Genomic DNA, 19,826 nt, shown 5'->3' on the forward strand with positions numbered 1-19,826 from the left:
TTTTGAGACGGAGTCTCGCTCTGTCGCCCAGGCTGGAGTGCAGTGGCGCAATCTCGGCTCACTGCAAGCTCCGCCTCCCGGGTTCACGCCATTCTCCTGCCTCAGCCTCTCCGAGTAGCTGGGACTACAGGCGCCCGCCACCACGCCCGGCTAATTTTTTGTATTTTTAGTAGAGACGGGGTTTCACCGTGGTCTCGATCTCCTGACCTCGTGATCCGCCCGCCTCGGCCTCCCAAAGTGCTGGGATTACAAGCGTGAGCCACCGCGCCCGGCCCATTGATTTCTATTCTGTTATTTTCTCTTTAGCTTGTGTTTAGTTTGCTCTTCTCTTTCTAATTTCTTGGGAGTAGAAGCTTAAAATATTAGACCTTTCAGGCCAGGCACAGTGGCTCACAGCTATAATCCCAAAAATTTGGGAAGCCGAGGCAGGTGGATCACCTGAGGTCAGGAGTTCGAGACTAGCCTGGACAACATGGAGAAACCCTGTCACTACTAAAATGCAAAAATTAGCCGGGTGTGGTGGCAGGTGCCTGTAATTCCAGCTACTCAGGAGGCTGAGACAGGAGAATCACTTGAACCTGAGAGGCAGAGGTTGCAGTAAGCCGAGATTGCACCATTGCGCTCCAGCCTGGGGGGCAGAGGGAGACTCTGTCTCAAAAAAAAGAAAAAAAATTAGACCTTTCTTCTTTTCTGATATAAGAATTTTAATGTTATAAATATTTCTCTAATCACTGCTTTAGCTGCATCCCACGCATTTTGGTAAGTTGTATTTTCATTTCCATTCAATTCAATGTATTTTCTAATTTCCCTTGAGGCTTCCTCTTTAACCCCTTTAGTAGTGAGTTGCTTAACTCTCAAATATTTAAAGACTTTTCAAATACCTATCATTCTGTTATTGATTTCTAGTTTGATTCTGTTATGGTCAAAGACCATGCTTTGAATGATTTCAATTATTTTATTTATTTATTTATTTATTTGAGTCAAGAGTCTTGCTCTGTTGCCAGGGTGGAGTGCAGTGGTGCAATCTCAGCTCACTGCAACCTTTGCCTCCCCGGTTCAGGCTATTCTCCTGCCTCAGCCTCCCGAGTAGCTGGGATTACAGGCATGAGCCACCACACCCGGCCTGATTTCAGTTATTTTAAATTTGATAAGATTTGCTTTGTGACCCAGAATATGGCCTATCTTGTTGAATATCCCATGTGTTCTTGGAAAGAACATACAGCCCGGGCACTGTGGCTCACGGCTGTAATCCCAGCACTTTGGGAGGCTGAGTCAGCAGGACTGCTTGAGGAGATTGAAAGCAGCCCGGGGAACTTGGTAAGACCCCATCTCCTCAAAAAATTGAAAAATTAGCCAGGTGTGGTAGCACACGCCTATAGCCCCAGCTACTCAGGAGGTCCAGCAGGAGGATCATTTGAGCTGAGGAATTAGAAGAGGCAGTGAGCCACTGCACACTCCAGCCTGCGAGACAAAACGAGACCCTTCTTTTTAGAGAAAAAGACGAGAAAAGAACTGTATTCTGCTGTTGTTCATTGGAGTGTTCTATATAAATGTCAATTATGTCAGTGTGGTTGATGGTGGCATTCAGATCTTCTGTATTCTTTTTTTTTCTCCTGAGACGGAGTCTTGATCAGTCACCCAGGCTGGAGTGCAGTGGTGCAATCTCGGTTCACTGCAAGCTCCACCTCCCGGGTTCACGCCATTCTCTTGCCTCAGCCTCCCAAGTAGCTGGGACTACAGGTGCCCGCCACCACGCCCGGCTAATTTTTTGTGTTTTTAGCAGAGACCGGGTTTCATAGTGTTAGTCAGGATGGTCTCAATCTCCTGACCTCGTGATCTGCCTGCCTCGGCTTCCCAAAGTGCTGGGATTACAGGCGTGAGCCACCGCGCCCGGCCACCTTTTTTTTAGAGAAAGTTTCACTCTGTCGCCCAGGCTGGAGTGCAAAGACACGATCTTGGCTCACTGAAACCTCTGCCTCCCGGGTTCAAGCAATTCTCCTGCCTCAGCCTCCGGAGTAGCTGGGACTACAGGCGCCCACCACCACACCCAGCTAATTTTTGTATTTTTGGTAGAGACGGAGTTTCACCTTGTTGACCAGGCTGGTCTCGAACTCCTGACCTCAAGTGTTCCGTCCACCTCGGCCTCCCGAAGTGTTGGGATTAGAGGCGTGAGCCGCCACGCCTGACTAACTTTTGTATTTTTAGTAGAGATGGGTATGAGCCCCTGCACCCGGCCTATTTATCTTGAGGAGTCTCACTTCCTTGCCCAGGCTAGAGTGCAGTGGCATCATCTCGGCTCACTGCAACTTTTGCCTCCCAGGTTCAAACGATTGTTGTGCCTCAGCCTCCCAAGTAGCTGGGACTACAGGCATGTGCCACCACACCCGGCTAATTTTTTGAATTTTAAGTAGAGATGAGGTTTCACCATGTTGGCCAGGCTGGTCTCGAACTCCAGACCTCAAATGATCCGCCCGCCTCGGCCTCCCAAAGTGCTGGAATAACAGGCATGAGCCACTGCACCCAGCCTTCTGGGAATTTTTAAACAGGGACCCTGTGTTTTCATTTGCTCCCGGCCCTATGGATTCTGCAGGGGGTGCTGGAGCTGCCTGCCCAGCTGAACAGGCTGGGGCTGTTGTCAAGACCTAGGAAGGACTGGCCAGCCGTCAGAGAAAGCTGCCTCAGGCAAGATGCTCACCCTCTGTGCCTCAGTTTTCCTTTTAGGATGGGCAGGGGGCTAGGGGCAGGCAAGGAGCTGTCTGGGGCGACTCCTGCTGGCCACTGGGGGCACAACACACACCTGCGATATCTATGCCGGGCCCAGCTCCCCACAGCACTCAACACCCCTTAGCTGACTCCCCCACCTCTGCTTCTGCCACCTGGTCCACCCCTATCATCGCCACCTGCACCAGCCTAGTCCCCTGGCTCCCGCCCTCGCCCGTCTGTCCTCCTAGCAGCAGCCACCAGAGGCCGCCTATGAGCACCTGTCAGGTCCTGTCCCTGCTCTGCCTGCATCCCTCCAGGGCTTCCACCTCCCTCTGAAGGTAAAAGCCCGACCCCTCCCTGCCCTCCCCCCTCCCTCTCTCCCCCTCCCTCCACTCCAACCACACGGGCCTCCTCGCTGCTCCTCCAACACACCAGGCATGGTCTTGCCCCAGGGCCTTTGCATAAGCTGTGCCTCTGCCTGGCTCACCCTCAGGCCACAGCGTGGCTCCTTCCCTTCCTGTCTCCCAGGATGCTACTCATGCACCACTTTCTCAGCCTTTTCCTGTACAGCCCAGCAGGAACAGCCCACCAGAGCAGCCACCATTGGCTGGGCACGGTGGCTCACGCCTGTAATCCCAGCACTTTGGGAGGCCAAGGCGGGCGGATAGCCAGAGGTCAGGAGTTCAAGACCAGCCTGGCCAACATGGTGAAACCCTGTCTCTACTAAAAATACAAAAATTAGCCGGGTGTGGTGGCGGGTGCCTGTAGTCCCAGCTACTTGGGAGGCTGAGGCAGGAGAATCACTTGAACCCAGGAGGCAAGAGGTTGAGGTCAGCTGAGATCACACCACTGCACTCCAGCCTGGGTGACAGAGCAAGACTCCGTCTCAAAAAAAAAAAAAAAAAAAGCCACCATCTCCCCATCCTGTCCCACTTCCCTGCTCCATTTCTCTTCCTGGATGAAGTCTCGCTGGTAAGTGCCACCTTCTCTGCTGTACTGTAGTATCTAGGGCAGTGTCGGGCACAGCAAGGGTCCTCATGGCCTGACGGACAGGCCTATCTGATGGACAGGCCTAACGGACTCAATGAAACTGAAAGAGGATGTGAGGGAATGGCACCCTTGTGTGCAGCTGGCGGGATGTGACATGGCACAGCTGCTGTGGAAAAGTTGGGCGGCTCCCCAAAAAATTAATATAGAGGCCGGGCGCGGTGGCCCACGCCTGTAATCCCAGCACTTTGAGATGCCGAGGTGGGAGGATCACGAGGTCAAGATGGAGACCAGCCTGGTCAACATGGTGAAACCCCGTCTCTACTAAAAATATAAAAATTAGCCGGGCGTGATGGCGGGCGCCTGTAGTCCCAGCTACTCAGGAGGCTGAGGCAGGAGCATTGCTTGAACCCGGGAGGTGGAGGTTGCAGTGAGCCGAGATCGTGCCACTGCATTCCAGCCTGGCGACAGAGTGAGACTCCTCAAGGTGCATAAAAAAAAAAAAAAAAAAGACCAGAGGACCCAGCAATGCTACCTCCGGATGCACACCCACAAGGACGGACAGGAGGGAATCAAACAGAAGCTTGCACACGCAGGTGCACAGCGGCACGATTGCCAACAGCCACAAGGTGGAAGCCACCCAGACGTCCGTCGATGACAGACGGATCAACACAGCGTGGCCCATCCACACAGTGGAATATTACTGAGCCACGAAAAGGAAGGGAATCGGACACAGGCTTCAGTGTGGATGCACCTTGAGGACGTCACGTTCAGTGACAGACCCCGGAGACAGAAGGGCACACCCCACGGTTCCACTCCTAGGAGGTCCATAGAGCCGTCAGATTCACGGAGACGGAAAGTAGGATGGGGGGTGCCAGGGGCTGGGGAGGGGGACAGGGACTGAGTGTTTCATGGGGACAGAGTTTCAGTTTGGGAAGATAAAAGTTCTGGAGAGGATGGTGGTGATGGCTGCACAACCGTGTGGATACACTTAATGCTGCTGAGCTGTGCACTTAGAAATTTGTTATCTGTATTTTACAATTAAATTTTTTCAAAAGGAAAAAATAACTGAAGGCTGCAGAGGTCCCACACCCGCAGCTTACAGACATGGAGGCCGGGAGGGAGCCCTGGAAGGTGACGGGCAGGCCAGCCTGGGACCTGGGTGGGCTCCTCCCCGTCTCACTCCCTTGTCCCCAGCCCCCAAACAAGGTGGCGTTTCCCAAGCAGGTTGCTCTGGCCTGGTGCTAGTGAAATGAACTTGAAGCGAAGGGTCAAAGAAGATGACAGGGGAGGGGCCTCGGGACACGGTGCGGAGGTCGTGCGGAGGCACCCAGGCGGCCCCACTGAGGTCAGGCAATGCCCTAGGCAACTCCAGGGCTCCTGGGGGCCAGGCCTCTGCACACTTCCCCCCAGCCCCCTTCGAAGGACAACAGGAAATAAACCAGAAGGGGGCCGCCAGCATTTAGGAACAAAATTTATTCCAATTTAAAACAGAGTTCATTTCAGGAGAAAGATATGAAAAGTCGACTTCCATCAGTGTCTGGATTACGGGTCAGGGCCGGTGGCTGTGGGAGGTGACACTGAGCCATCCCCTCAGCCCCTCCTCCCATCCCCAGCGCGCACAACACATGCATTTCAAATGGTAAAAGGCTTAAAAACAGCTTGTATAGAATATTCTTTAAATAGATTAAGGTTGAAATTGTCTGAAATCAAGACTGTGTAATATACAAGTATCACCGGGTCCCGTCCGCCAGGCCGGCCCCAGGATCTGCTGCCACCACTGGGGGACACTGGCACGGGGATGTCCCTCTGGGGGAGCTGGGAGACCCAGGGCGTGGGTCTTGCAGTGGCCGGGGGCTGCGGCCGCCTGGGCGTGACATGGTCGGAGAAGGTGGTCGGCACTCACGAGAAAGCGTTGGCAGGTGAGATTCACCAAGGTAAAAACACACACCCCACATGCGGCCCCACACGTGGCCAGGGTGGGGGTTGGCTGTCCCTGCCCCTGGGTGCCACTGGCACGAGAACCACTGCCTGGGACTCTCCTGGGGCAGGCACCCCTGCCCTGGGCCTGCAACACCCACCTCCACTTTTTTGGGGGCAGAGGATCAGGCACTCAGACCCAGAGGATCCAGGCCAAGACGTTTTGGCGGCCCCAGCCCAGCTCTGGGATGCTTGGCACAGCCCTCTCCCTGGGAAGGGCTAATACTTAGCCCAGCAGCGCCCCGGCCTGCGTGCTGAGCGACTCCACCCTCAGACCACGGCCAGGTCACCTTGTGCGATCTGGGCCCTCAAGAGATGCCACAAGCACAGGCCTCCCAGAGGGCTCTGCTGCCGGAAAGGGTTGCAGCGGCCCTGCCAGGGGTGGCCCCATCTGCTCCCCCAAGGCACTGCCGGGCCCCAGAACTCGCCATGGGGGGCTTCTGGCGACAACCCTCTTAGGTAGACACCTGGCACACAAAAAAAGGACGCTTCTGGGCGAGACAGAAGAAAAGTCGCGTGGGGAAGCAGGGCGGGGAGGGGGGGTCCCGCTGGCCCCGTCTCCCCATGGGGCTGATCACCAGACATGTAGCTGCCCTGACCTGGTCTCCCCCGCCCCCTCCACAGGGCTCCCCGCTCTTCTCCCCCCAGAAGCCAGCAGACAGCCCTTCGGACGAGGAGGCCAGGGCAGGCCTGACAGTGGCAGACGGGCAGGCAGGAACTGCTGGTCGGGGTGGTCCTATTTTGGGGCTTTCTTTTGTCATCTGTCGAGGCCAGAAGCAGCCGTGCAGGGTCCCGGCGTGGCGGCGGGCGAAGGCAGCACAGGCGATCCATCCCTAGGACAGTTGTGCGAAGCCCAGAACCACAGGGTGCCGTAGTGTTCAGTCAACAGCAGACGAAAAAGCCACCTCCCCAAACAGTCCCCTCGTTCCCCACCTTCCGAGTCTCTCAGGGAGAACCAGTCTCAGTGCCTAAAGGGGCCCCGGGAGGTGGCCCCCGGGGCTGTGGCTCAGTGCGGCGTGGCCTGGCGGGCTCCCCCTCGGGCCGTGGCCAGCCAGGCCTGGAAGCTGCCCAGGCCGGTGCCTGCCGCCACCTTCCACGCGCCCCTGGCCAAAGTGCGAGTGCTGGCTTCCCGCTCCCCGGGGGCGGCGCTCGGGGGCGGACACAAGTGCTTGGGACAAGGCCACACACAGAGCTGCCGGCCACATCCCTCTCTCTGCCTCTCGGGTACACACCTGAGAATATTCTGTAAAAGTCCCCACCCACCCTGTTTCCAAATTGGTGACATCACAAAGCGGAACAAAACAGAAAGAAACGCCCCCATCCAAGTGGCCTTTCTCCCAGTGTCACCGGGGGGACCGTCCCTCCAGCCGCCCAGCCCACGTGGGCTCCGGTGGGGTGCACTCCAGCCAGGGCAGGGTGGCCATGCAGCCCTCTGGAGTCCCCAGGCAGCCCCAAGCGGCCAGTGTTGGCCCCGGAGGCACAGCCCAGAGGAGCCCCCAGGGCTCCAGCCCGGGGACCCTTCCCAGCCTCTGCAGAGGGACGGGGAACCCGGCCATGAGAGAGGGTCCAGGGCGTTTCTTCAACCTGCAAGTCAGGCGTTCTTTTAACTCAAAAAAAAAAAAAAAAAAAAGTTAGGCACTTCCCAGGGTGGGCAACTGAGGGAGCCCCCCACCCCCTCTTCAGGAGTCCAGTGGGCAAAGCACAGCATTGATTCGTGAAGAGGCGAGGCGCACTGGGCGTCAATAACTTAAAAAAGGGGAAAAACGTCCGTCTCCGAGTCTCCACGCCTTTCGTGATGAAGAAAAGAAGCGGGCGGGAGAAAGAAAAAGCACGTGGGGTTGGAAGGACAGCCATGGGGGGCTGCGGGGTGGGGGTGCGTGACTGGCTGCGGGCGGGCCCCCATGCTGGCTGGCGGGGGCTCTGTGAGGCCCAGAGTCACTGGGGGCACGGGGCGCATGTGTGTTTTATGTTTTGTTGCTTTTTTTTTCTTTTTTTTTTTTTTTTTTTTAGAAAAAAGCGAGCCATAAGTCAAGGCCAGAAAAAGGCTGCCTTTGCAGTTGACAAAAGGTGAGAAGGTGCGCGAAGTGTACAGAGGGAGAGATGTACATCCCCTGATAACTGTGAAATAAAAACCATTTGTTAAAAATATGAAAAAAAAAAAACAAAAAAAAAAACTCCCGCGGGCAGAGGCCCCGGCCCGGGCTCGGCAGCGCCACCCGCCCGGCAGCCGCAGGCTCCGTGGAAGGAAGGTCCTGCCCCGTGTCTCCGTCCCGTCTCCCTGGGCCTGGGCGCTCAGACCAGGTTGTACTCCTTGAGGTTGAGCTGCAGGATGGTGTCCTTCACGGCCGCGAACACGAAGCGGATGTTCTCCGTGTCGGTGGCACATGTGAAGTGTGAGTAGATGATCTTGTCGCTGTCGGGGTTCAGGTCCACGAACATCTTCAGGATGAACTCCCGCGCCGCCTGGGCGTCCCGCTGGGGACCTGGGGGAGGGCAGAGGGTGAGCCTGTGCCCCAGCCCGGCCCAGGGCAAGGGACGCGTGGGCCCCTTTGTCACTCCCAGGGGATGAGTAAGGCCCACGGCCCACCCAGCTCGACCCCCAGCCCAGAGCCCACTGCATGCCTGATGGGCCACAGCTCCCATCCCTCCCCGGGTGAGCTGCGGTGCCAATCCCATTGCAGCCCCAGGGCACTGCTGTCACGGCCCAGGCCTCCAACCTGGGGCTCTGCACCCCCCGCTGCTCCCTCTGCTCAGCCCTCTGCCGGCCTCTATCCACTCAGCTCCACAGCCACAGCCTTCCAGGGCAGGCCTCTGGCATGGCTGCCCTGAGAAGGCCCAGGGTGAGAGGAGAGGCCCCCAGGGCTGGGCACAGAACCCGCAGAGCAGGAACAGCGGCTCCCACCCACCCACGGTGCCCCTGCTGCAGGCAGCGCCTCAGAGACGTCCCGGGGCTCCAGCAGGGGCGCTGCTTCCCACCCGCCACCCCTGCCCCTCCACCACCCTGGACAATGCGGGTGCCCCGCCCAGTAACTCCTACCTGCCCCGGTGGAAAGGCCCCTGGGGGTGTTCAGGGGGCTGCTCTGGGGACTGGCGGGACAGGGGTCCATACCCCAGTCCCTTGGCCTCCCCCCACCAGGGCTCCGTGAGCCCACAGGACAGGCTTCGGGGCAGGGGCCACGTGGAGCTGGAGCAGGTGCAGCGACCCCCGCCACTCCCCTGCCCAGGGACAGCAGGGCCCTGCGCCGGCAGCCAGCGGCCGAGGTCACACCGTGTGCCAGACCCCTCCCTCCCGCTGCGCATCCAGAGGCAGGGCGCCCTGAGGGGCCCTCCCGAAGATGACACCCGACACTCGCGGGAGGAGCACAGATCCAGGGTGGAAACGAGGGCGCCAGAGCTGCCTGGGGCCTCACTGTGCCTGGCAGGGACAGCTCTGAGTGGTGACGGCGCTAACGGCAGCCACTGACCACACAGAAGAGGGCACACAACACCCTCCCCTGGCTGTCATCCCCAGGCCCAGAGAGGGCTGGGCTCAGCTGCCCTGACACAGCCCCGTGGGGCAGGGGCCACGTAGGGAGGGAGGGGTCCAAGGGTGGGGGCACTAGGGCACAGAGGAGGATGCAGGGACTACCACCAAGGTCCCCACGGGGCGGTGCTGGCAGTGTGCACGAACCCTTCCTGTGAGACCCCTCCCGTATGGGATCACCTATACAGGACACCCCCATACAACAACTCCCTCCCATATGAGACCCACCGATACAAGACTCCCCCTCCCATGGTGCCCTCCTTGTACGAGACCCCACCCACCCGAGAGCCCCCGCCCGAGACCCCCCCACCCGAGATCCCCCACCCCATGAGACCCCTCCCACCCGCGATCCCCCTGCCCGAGACCCCTCCTGTATAAGGAGTCCCTGCATTAGCAGATCTCCCACGGGTATGAGACACCCGCGTCGGAGAACTCGTTCCCGTACAAGTCCCCCTCGTACGAGACCTCCCTTCCCTGAGACCCCACTCCCGTACATGGCACCTGCCATCAGACGCCCTCCCTTAGAGCTCCCGGCCTGTATGAGCCCCTCTCCCATACCAGCCCCGCTCCCGTAAGGTCCTGCCCACGAGCCCTGTGCCACAGGCCGGCGCACCGTCGAACTCGGGGAAGTAGTCCACCAGGTGCGAGTACAGGATCTTGTCCTCCAGCAGGTCCTTCTTGTTGAGGAAGAGGATGACGGAGGAGTTCTGGAACCAGGGGTAGGTGATGATGGTCCGGAACAGGGCTTTGCTCTCCTCCATCCGGTTCTGGCGGGAGCGAAGGCAGCAGGGATCAGAGGGGCCCTCCCCGCTGCACACAGCCCAAGGGGCAGCTGAGGGGACCCAGGTGAGGGGACCCAGGCTCAACAGGTGGGGAAGGCCCGGCCCCCCATGCTGCCCCTGCTCAGGGCAGGGCCCACCTCATTGTCCGACTCCACCAGGACTTGGTCGTATTCGCTGAGGGCAACGAGAAACATGATGGATGTCACATTCTCAAAGCAGTGGATCCACTTCCTCCGCTCCGACCGCTGGCCCCCCACGTCCACCATCCTGAAAGGACACAGCACCAGGACTCAGCCAAATGGGGCCCCAAGGCCCAGTCTGCAATCCCAGGACGGCTCCCACCCAGGCCCCTCCTGCCACACCAGACTGACAGCAGCGGGAGCAGGAAGAGCCCCCACTGTTAGAACCGGCAAGGAGGCTCTCAGAGCGGCTGCACCGCCTCCGGGAGTGACCACTGCACACCCTTCCCTCACTGGCAAAGGGGCCTGAGGCCACTGGGCCCAGGGAAGCGGGCGCTAGTGTGGGGGTGTGAGAACCCAGAGGCTTCTGGGCGCCAGCTGCTGCGGGAACCTGCGATGGGTGCCCAGGGACCCTACGTCCGGCATCTGGATGTCACCCTGGGCACAGAAGCCTTTCCCCTCGCTGGGGCCAGGGACACAGATGTTCACCAAGCGTCACTCGCAGGAGTAAACACTGATGCCACAGTTGCTCCCTGCAGGGACCCTCCAGTGACGGCTGCAGAGGGCAGAGTTGCCGATGTCCTGCTAGGGCAGAAGAGCGGGCACAGCGCCCCGCCCCGCGTGGTGAGCAGCTCAACCTCACACTCTCAGGCCACACACAAGCAGAAGAAAATCAGCCTAGATGATGTCTGCGGGCGTGCGTTCCTTACAAGACGTTTGCCTCTTTCTACTTGTGACTTTTGTAAGTTTTCTATAATGAGGAAAGGCACTTTGGTCTTCTTGAAAGAATACAAAGGCAGAAGCGGAGAGTGCCCCTCAGGCCTCGGCCCCAGGCCCCAGGCCCCAGGCCCCAGGGAAGGCCGGGGTCCCTGCAACTCTACCGAGGAGAGCGGGGCTGCCTTGGGCATGTGAGTGGTGAAATCCACCTGGTCTGGTCTGCAGAGGAGTCCAGCAGGCACAGGTGGATGACAGATCTGCCAGGTGACTCTAAGGGACAAGAGGGCCCGCACCAGCAGCTGCGGCCAGGCGGGAGGGCAATGGGTGTGCCGACACCAGGCCACAGCCCGTCTGGAGCGCGAGTCCTCTCCTGCAAGCCTGTGGCGGCCGGCAGGGCTGGGATCCGGGTCCCCCTGTGTCTTGTCTCCACCTGAGGGAGTAGGAGCCTCTCCTCACGCACTGGGACGATCCCACCAGCCTTCAAGGCCTCCAGACAGGGGTCAGGCCTCCAGCTGCATCCCAGAGCACCTGGCCGGCCCTCTGCCGGCTCGTGGTGGACAGAGGTGGCTGGCAGAGAAACAACAGCGGCAGAGGAGTAGGCTCAGGACGGGGTTCTGCACCCAGCACAGAGGGCACAGCCGGGCCGGGTGCGGTGGCTCACGCCTGCAATCCCAGCACTGGGAGGCCGAGGCGGGCGGATCACGAGGTCAGGAGATCAAGACCATCCTGGCCAACACGGTGAAACCCCGTCTCTACTAAAAAATACAAAAAATTAGCCGGGCGTGGTGGGGGGCGCCTGTAGTCCCAGCTACTCGGGAGGCTGAGGCAGGAGAATGGCGTGAACCCGGGAGGCAGAGCTTGCAGTGAGCCGAGATCGTGCCACTGCACTCCAGCCTGGGCGACAGAGCGAGACTCCGTCTCAAAAAAAAAAAAAAAAAAAAAGAGGGCACATCCGGTGCTGGGAAGGGCCTGGAAGATGGTGGAGAGGAGGTGACACACTCAGCCCAGCTCAGGGAGGGGACAGGACATTTCTGACAGAAGACACAGAGGCCTGCGCCATTATGAGGCCAGCGTGGGGCTGCAAGGGGACCCTGAGACGTGAGGTGGGAGGGGACATTCATGCCACACCCTGGCCTATGCCCGGCTGGTCTCAGCTTTATCCTGGGGTCATGGGCCCCGCGTGAATAAAAAAGAAGAAAAACTTGAATTCTCGTAACAGTATACACCATCGCCCAGGTCCAGAGAGGACAGCACAGCTGCTGAGGGCCCAGCACCTGCTCGGGTCCCGGGAACCACCCCAGAGCTTGGCGTTTCGTGGCTTGTGGCCACGTTGCTCCAACCCTGCCTCCATCTTCACGCTGCATCCTCCCTGCCTGCGCTGGGAGGCCGAGCTGGGAGGACGGGTGGGGATAACAGGCAGACAGCAGGGGGTGGCACCCCCAGCCCTGGGGTGGGTCTCAGGGCAGGGCTCTCGAGGAAAACCCCACAGACTTCCTGGAACCCTCACAATGGCCTCGGCAGTGCACCAGCTGGGTGGGGACACCCTGGCAGGGAGGCGTCATTCCCTCGTGAGGGCCAGTGCCAGGGCGAGCTTGTGCTGCAGGAGAAGGCACCCGCAACCGGGGCCACCTCGAGGCCCTCCAGGACAGGGCCGGCCAGTGCCCCACACGCACAAACACCAGAACCCGGGGAAGGCTCTGATGTGGAAACAGGGTCTGTGCGGATGTCACTGGTTAGGATAACGTCACACAGAGGTAGGGTGGCCCTGGCCAAGGACAGGTTATAAGAGAACAGAGGCAAATGCGCGGGCAGGGAGGACGCCGCATGAGGACGGGGGCAGGGATGGGGCAACGCGGCCACAAGCCAGGGAATGCCAAGGATGCGGCCACCGCTAGGAGCCGAGTGAGGCCTGGGCAGATCCCCTCGGCCTCAGAAGGACCCGGCCCCGCCCACACCTGCATCTCAGCCTTCTGGCCTCCAGCACTGGGCGGGAATAAGGCCTGTGGTGGGAGTCTCACGCCCGACACCAGCAGCCCAGGACAGGCACGCATAAAGCCGGGACCTCGGCGCTGGAGATGTTCTACGGGGCCAGGAGCCAGGCAGGCAAGGTCCACGTTCCCAGGGACAGCAGAGTCCAGCCAGCTGCGCAGCCTACCAGGCACAGGACACACTGAGGGTCCCCAGGGAGAACTCTGCTCTGCTGGCCGGACCCCAGCCACAGTGGACCTGGAGCCCCAGAGGCCCAGCGGGATCCACAGGGGCAGCCCGTGAAGAACAGAATCCGCCCACACCCTCCAGCTCCTCCACCCCAGCCTGGAGCACACCTCCCCACTCGGTCCCTGTGATCCCTCCTCCCCACTCGGTCCCTATGACCCTCCTCCCCACTCGGTCCCTATGACCCTCCTCCCCACTCGGTCCCTGTGACCCTCCTCCCCACTCGGTCCCTGTGACCCCTCCTCCCCTCACAGCCTCGGTCCCCATGAGCCCCCTCCCCTGGTAGCCTCAGTCCCTATGACTCCTCCCGCACTGTGCGGCACCCCCTGCTCCAGCCGGCACCCCAGACCCCAGCCCCATGCTCGCTCCATCCAGGCCCCCGGCCCGTCCTGGAGGTCCCGTCAAATGTCCTCCCTGCCAGGTCTCTTCGGCTGCCGGTCTGGATGGATGTGACCATGCCCCCCACACCCCCACAGCTCCCTCCCTGTGTGGCCCTGGCTCACACATACTTAGAGATAAATCTTATCTCCTGACCTGGTCAAACACACTCTGAGGATGAAGACCAATGGGCTTTCTTTTGTTTAATAAGACAAAACAGGGTCTCCCTCTGTCGCCCAGGCTGGAGTCCAGTGGTGCCATCATGGCTCACTTCAGCCTTAACCTCCTACCTGGGCCTGAGCGATCCTCCTGCCTCAGCCTCCTGAGTAGCTGGGACCACAGGGGCACACCACCATGCCCGGCTAATTTTTAAAATTTTTTTTAGAGATGAGGTCTGGCTATGTTGCCCAGGATGGTCTCAAACTCCTGAACTCAGGCAATCCTCCCGCCTTGGCCTCCCAAAGCACTGGGTGCGCAGGCGTGGCCGGCACAGTGGGCAAGTGAGCCTCTCAGTGCCCCCTCCCGCCTGCTGTGGCCCGGGCGGTACCTGAAGATGATGTTCTCCAGGTCGAAAGGGTACTCGATGATGCCGGTGGTGGGCACGCGGACCCGCAGCACGTCCTGCTGAGTGGGCAGGTAGCCCGAGGTGGCGATGCGGTCAACATCGGTCAGGTAGCTGCAACACAGCGGGGGGTGCTCAGGCCGGCTGCCGGGGGCAGGGGGCAGGACAGGGACACAGCACCCAAACCAGCAGGAGGACGGGAAGCCACCGGGAGGGGGTGGACCGCGCACCGCGCCACCTACAGCAGTGTCTGAAGCAGCCCAGAGGGCTCAGGCCAATGGAGACCCTGGGGTCGGGATACGAGCCTCCCAACCTCTATCCTCTCTGGGGTCTCAGGGGACAGAAATGACCCAGCACAAGAAAGCCCCAGGACGAGGACTCCAGCTGGTTTGAGGGGTTTGCAGTAGAGCTACCCAGAGGCGGCCACCAAGGAGGGAGACGGAGACCCAGGGCAGGGGACTTCCCGAGAGAGGCCTGGCTGGCCCCAGGGATGAGGCTTCACAAATAGGCGCATCATTAGGAGAGTCGCAGCTGCAGAGGAAGCTGCAGAGGTCCCAGCAGACCCCCGTGCCCGTCTCCCTGCTGCTCCCTGTGTGCGGGTGCGGCCCCCACCACGGGCAATGAGCCAGTGTCTACACAGCGCAGCTACTGAAGTCCACGCTTGATTCCGGCTTCCTTGGTTCCCCTCATGCCTTTTCCTGCCCAGCCCACAACCCCTCTCTGGGACCCCACCCGGCATTTAGCCGTGGCATCTCCTGAGGCCCTCTGGGCTGTGACGGTTTCCCATTTCTGACGCCCTGGGCAGTGCTGAGTGGGGTGCCCCTCGAGTGGTCTGCCTGGGGTGGGGGCTGTAAGGGGGTGGGGAGGCTGAGTGCCTGCTCAGAACTTTCCGGCACTGCGCAGAGGCCCTGGCGTTTCGTTCCAAGTGCTTGGTTATCTGGGCCCTCCCACAGCCTCCCAGAGGCAGGGAACACACGGAGGACGGGCTGTCCCTGTCCCCATAGGGTCTCTCTCCCGGTGCTGGGGGAGGGCTGGGGCCTCTGCCTGCCAAGCATGGAGGGCAGCAGTGCACAGCCTGCCGCGCGGGGGCCTCCGCCTGCAGCCATGGCCCGGCCACCTGTCAGCGCACAAGTCACCCCCTCTCCCAGGCCCAGAGACTGGGAGAACCCTGACATCGGTCAAGGTCACAGCCAGTCACTAGTGGGAGACGTGGCTCTGGGGACGATGCCACAGGCAGGAGCGAGACGGCCCAGGGTGTGTCCACCTCCCATCCCACGGCCCTCCTAGGAGACCGTGGGTTTCCCCCACAGGCCACAGGCCAGGCTCCAGCACCAAGGGTGGCGAGGAGCTCAGTCCTGACCCGGGGAGGGCAGCGGCAGGGCCAGGCGTACAAGGAGGCCAGTGTCACACCAGAGTCCACTGGCTCCTGCCAAGGCGTGGCCCGTCCAGGGATCTGCTCTGGTCCCTCCGTCCAGCCAGGTGGCCGGGGCCCACCGCGTCCCTGCCCCCGGTGAGCGGGCAGGGGGCACCACAGGCGCTGGCCAGCAGCTGCCATTCCCAGGCCGCCGGCAGTGCGGCGCACTCACTACTTGGCGGAGTCGGAGAGCTGGTACTCGCGCCTGCGGTCGTAGCACTCCTGGATGCCCGGGTCCTCCCACAGGGTCTTGATGGCGCTGACGTACTGATGCTCGAAGGTGGTCACCTTCTCCACGTCCACCTCCCGGATCAGGAGCGCATTGGCCTGCGAGGGCGGGCAGGGGAGAGGCCGAGAGCTCGCCAGGGCCACACAGCCACCAGGAAGCTCGTGACAGCCCCTCTTCCGGGCCTCGGCTGCCCCGGGCAGCATCTCACAGGCTGCGCAGTCAGGACCACTGACAGTTTCGTGTGAACACATGTCAGAAAAACGTGAGGCCGCCTCGCGGTGCGGTTCCTCCGAACAAGGCCCCACAAGCAAAGCCTCCCAGCGGTGCGGTCTGCAGGGTGCTGGGGAGGCCGGGCTTCGATTCACTTCTCAGAGGTGGGGAGGGGATGGTGTGGGGAACAAGCATGCGTAGGACACACATGCTTCAAACCCAGGACCCACAGGAGGGCAGTGCAGTGCCAAGCACAACCGAGCACGACGACAGAAGGCAGCGGGGCCGGGAGGGGGCCAACAACCCCAGCACTCGCTGCCTCGAATTCTCCAGACACACCGGGAGGCAGGAAGCCCAGTCACAGGGCGTTGCAACCAGCGGCATCGCCCGCAGTGTGCAGCTCCAGACTCGGTTTCTGCCCCGCCGGCTTCTCTCTTTCGTCCGAAAAATGCTTATCAAACACTATCAAGAGCAGACACCACACCCGGTGCTAAGGACAGCGTGCGGCCCCCGAGCTGCCGCACTCAACGGTTTACACAGTGCCCCAACACGAGCCGCCTCCCGCTCACGGAACCCTGGACGGCAGGTGGCATCAGGCCCCAGCTTGCTGCCCTGTCACAAAGGAAGGCCGACCGCACAGACACGCGCTTGCACACACACACGCACACCCTTCGGGGCAGACACTGTTGGGGGGCCGTCCTTTCCTCTCCTGATGCTCTATGTCCCCGTCCCCGTCCCCGGGGTGCACAGGCCGACATGACCAGCCACAGTTCGGCTGAGGGACTGGGGAGGGGACATACTGGGTGGGACCCAGATGGGAAAGAAGGGAGTCTTGCCCTGGGCTCTGGGAGCCACGGGGCCCTCCCAGAGTGGGGACTCAGCCCTTGCTTGTCCCCTCTGAGCAATGCTCCCTGGCCCCGACTCCAACTTCAGCCCTCCCCTTGCCCTGCCCCCAGCCTCTCAATCTGGGCTGGGATAAGCACACCTAGGGGGACTTGGAAAAAGAGACACAAACCCCAAAAATCCCACTCCCTGGAAACTTCCAGATTAGGGAGCAGCAATCTGCTTCTGCAGAGAACCAGAGAGCACACCCAGCTTTCCCGACCACACGGACTGTCTCCAGCACTCGGCTCTGCTGCTGCTGCTGAAGCACCATGGGCAACATGGCAGAAATTGGTATGTGCCAGTAAAACTTTATCGACAAAATCAGTGCAGTTTGCAGACGCCTGTTTCAGAAGCTGATGGAGATCTAAGCCCAAATATGAATGTGGACTCTCAGAGAGGGCCACAGCTGGAAGAGATCACAGTGGGAGACAGGGCAAGTGGCAAACCAAGATCTAAGGGCAAGAGCCTACCCCTGAAAACAGGGCTACAAAAGTGGCATCAATGGCCCCTCGGCTGGAAGGCCCCAGGGAGGCCACTGGCAGGAGCCACGGCTGCACAGCTGCACAGCTGCTGGGCTTGTCCCATAGGGCGGCCACTGGGGGAAATTCTCTGGACGCTTCTCAGAGGGCAAAGCCAGAGTCACCCTGGGACCCAGCAATTTTGCTCCCAGGCGTAGCATGCAACTGAGGGAAGGGAACACGTCATCCACATAAACACACGTCCACAGACGGTCACGGCAGCTCCGTTCCCAACAGCCCACACATGAAGGTGCTCAAATGTTCGCCAGGAGATAAACGGGCAAATATACGGTCCCTCCATGCACTGGAACATAACTCAGCCATGAACAGGGACGAGGCTCTGACACAGGCCACTGTGTGGATGCACCTTGAGGACGTCACGCTCAGTGAGAGACGCCGGACACAAAAGGCCACATGGCGTGCAATCCCATTTCTATGAAAAGTTCAGGACAGGCCGATCCACAGAGGCAGGAGGGGGATGTGTGGGTGCCGGGGCTGGAGGAGGGGGTGGGAGTGATGGCCGATGGGGAAGGGGCTTCCTTTGAGAAGATGAAGTGTTCTGGAACCCGACAGCGGTGACGACTACGCAAACATATCGAAAACCACCAAATTATACACTTTAAGCAAGTGCAGCGCATAGAATGTGAATTATAACTCAATAAAGCTGTGATTTAAAAACAGGGCATCGAACGACCTCTACTTTATTAAAAAAAAAAAGAAGAAAAAAACCAGCGCGGAGGCCAGGCATGGTGGCTCACACCTGTAATCCCAGCACTTTGGGAGGCCAAAGCCGGAGGACTGCTTGAGCCCAGGAGTTCAAGACCAGCCTGGGCAACATGGTGAAATTCCATCTCTACAAAAAATGCAAAAATTAGCTAGGAGTGGTGATGCACCTGTAGTCCCAGCTACCCGGGAGGCTGAGGTAGGATCACCTGAGCCCAGGAGGTCCAGGCTGCGCTGAGCCTTGACCATTCTACTGCACTCCAGCCTGGGCGACAGAGCAAGACCCTGTTTTCAAAACAAAAAAAAACAGTGTGAGAAGGTGAGAAGTACGGCCCCATGGGTGAGTGTGAGGGCCGACACGAGGTGCCTGGTAGGCTGCTCAGCCCGGGGAAGGGGCCAGAACCAGATGTTCACGCTGCTTAGTCCCGAGGCGACCTGGGCGAGCGGCTCACCTCACAGGGCCTCAGCTTCCCCACCCGCAGGATGCAGGTGCCCACAGCTACTTGGGAGGGAGGCTGTGGGGCTTGGCCACGCAATGCCCATCACAACTCTCCAGCTGGCCCCCAGGAAGGCAGCGGTTGCTGTTTCCATGTCCACGACAGGAACGGATGGATGACCGGGGTAGCCTGGGCCGGCCGGGACCCCCGGCACGGCCCCACCCTGGCAGCACGGCCACCGCGCTCACCGCCAAGCCCACAGCTGCCCAGGTGCCCCCCTCCCCAGGTGCCCGTGGGCTCACCTTGTTCTGCTCGTACTTGTAGAGGATCTTGAGCGTCTCCATGGCCCGGATCATGGCCTGCATGGCGGTGAAGATGTTCTGGTAGACGAGCTTGGTGAAGCCACGCTTGTCCTCCTCCGAGTAGCCGGCGCCGTGGATGATGCGCATCTGCTTGATGAAAGTGCTCTTCCCGCTCTCGCCCGTGCCTGGGGGACGGGGCACATGAGGGCGGGCGGCAGCCGGGGTCCGACCCTCGTGCTGCTGCCCCCTCTTACCCAGACCCCGCCGTGCTGCAGCGCCCAGCACAGGAAACCAAGGCACGTGAGGCTGACCGTCTCTCCACCAGACGCCACAGCCTCCTGACTCCTCGGAAAGAGTTTACAAAGCGCCCTTCCCATCCTCCACCAAGCCAGGGTCTTATTGGGACCACCCCTTTTCCAGAAGTTCTGCAAGGACACACTTTCCTGGGGGCCAATTGTTGGTATTTACGTCAAAGACCACACGGTCTCAGGCAAAATCAAGTCGCATGGCACCAGCCCCGCAGCTGGGACTGTGCAGCTCTGCCACGGTCACACCAGTTCATGACCAACGCCCGCCAGAGGGACAGCGCACAGATGCGGCGGTGGTGCCCCGACAGATGGGCTCACCCCAACGGCATCTCTGCACAGACCACCCCAAGGGCTGGGCGCCCCCTTCCCCAGAGCTTTGCTCAGCGGCCACGGCCACACTGCCCCCTGCGCACCAAGCACCCACGAGGCTCTCCCCTCTCCCTCTTGGTGCTGTGGCGGGGTCAGCCAGGACCATTATGCCTGCCGCAGGCGGCCCTGAGCACATCCCTGAACCCCTTTGCATCTCCATGCCTGCCGCGACCTTGCTAATACCCACGATGCTTCGAGAGACGAGTACGCTACCACCCCGTCTCAGAGATGGGCACAATGAGGGTCTCAGGGCCCCAGAGGATCAAAAGGATCAGCAAGTCAGCCTGGAAAAACTATCGGGAAGGGGGCCCACGTGGCCAGCTGTCTCTCCACCCCAGCCTCCAGATGAGCCCCCCACACATTCTGGGTGACATGAGGGTCCTCACTCCAGCCCCTCTCCTGCCTC

The 19,826-nt window shown here is 60.4% G+C and overlaps 3 protein-coding genes across 4 annotated transcripts in view; 1 reads left to right on the top strand and 2 right to left on the bottom strand.

Moving 5' to 3' along the window:
- LOC116483717 (large ribosomal subunit protein uL29-like) overlaps window positions 1-4,375 on the bottom strand; it is a 7,585-nt gene extending 3,210 nt beyond the window's left edge. The window contains exon 1 of the mRNA XM_058428765.1: window positions 4,226-4,375. Coding sequence (XP_058284748.1) covers window positions 4,226-4,375 — 150 coding nt within the window. The remainder of the gene's footprint in view (window positions 1-4,225) is intronic.
- ZNF77 (zinc finger protein 77) overlaps window positions 1-19,826 on the top strand; it is a 263,032-nt gene that overhangs the window by 57,214 nt on the left and 185,992 nt on the right. The gene's annotated exons all lie outside the window — the stretch shown is intronic.
- Window positions 5,150-19,826, bottom strand: part of GNA11 (G protein subunit alpha 11) — a 28,660-nt gene continuing 13,983 nt past the window's right edge. The window contains exons 2-7 of the mRNA XM_032176816.2: window positions 18,744-18,928; window positions 15,612-15,766; window positions 14,011-14,139; window positions 10,113-10,242; window positions 9,807-9,960; window positions 5,150-8,153 (exon numbers count right to left, since the gene is read on the bottom strand). Coding sequence (XP_032032707.1) covers window positions 7,963-8,153; window positions 9,807-9,960; window positions 10,113-10,242; window positions 14,011-14,139; window positions 15,612-15,766; window positions 18,744-18,928 — 944 coding nt within the window. The 3' untranslated portion in view covers window positions 5,150-7,962. The remainder of the gene's footprint in view (window positions 8,154-9,806; window positions 9,961-10,112; window positions 10,243-14,010; window positions 14,140-15,611; window positions 15,767-18,743; window positions 18,929-19,826) is intronic.

The sequence above is a fragment of the Hylobates moloch genome, unplaced genomic scaffold, assembly GCF_009828535.3.
Source record: "Hylobates moloch isolate HMO894 unplaced genomic scaffold, HMol_V3 SCAFFOLD_15, whole genome shotgun sequence".
Lineage (NCBI taxonomy): Eukaryota > Metazoa > Chordata > Mammalia > Primates > Hylobatidae > Hylobates > Hylobates moloch.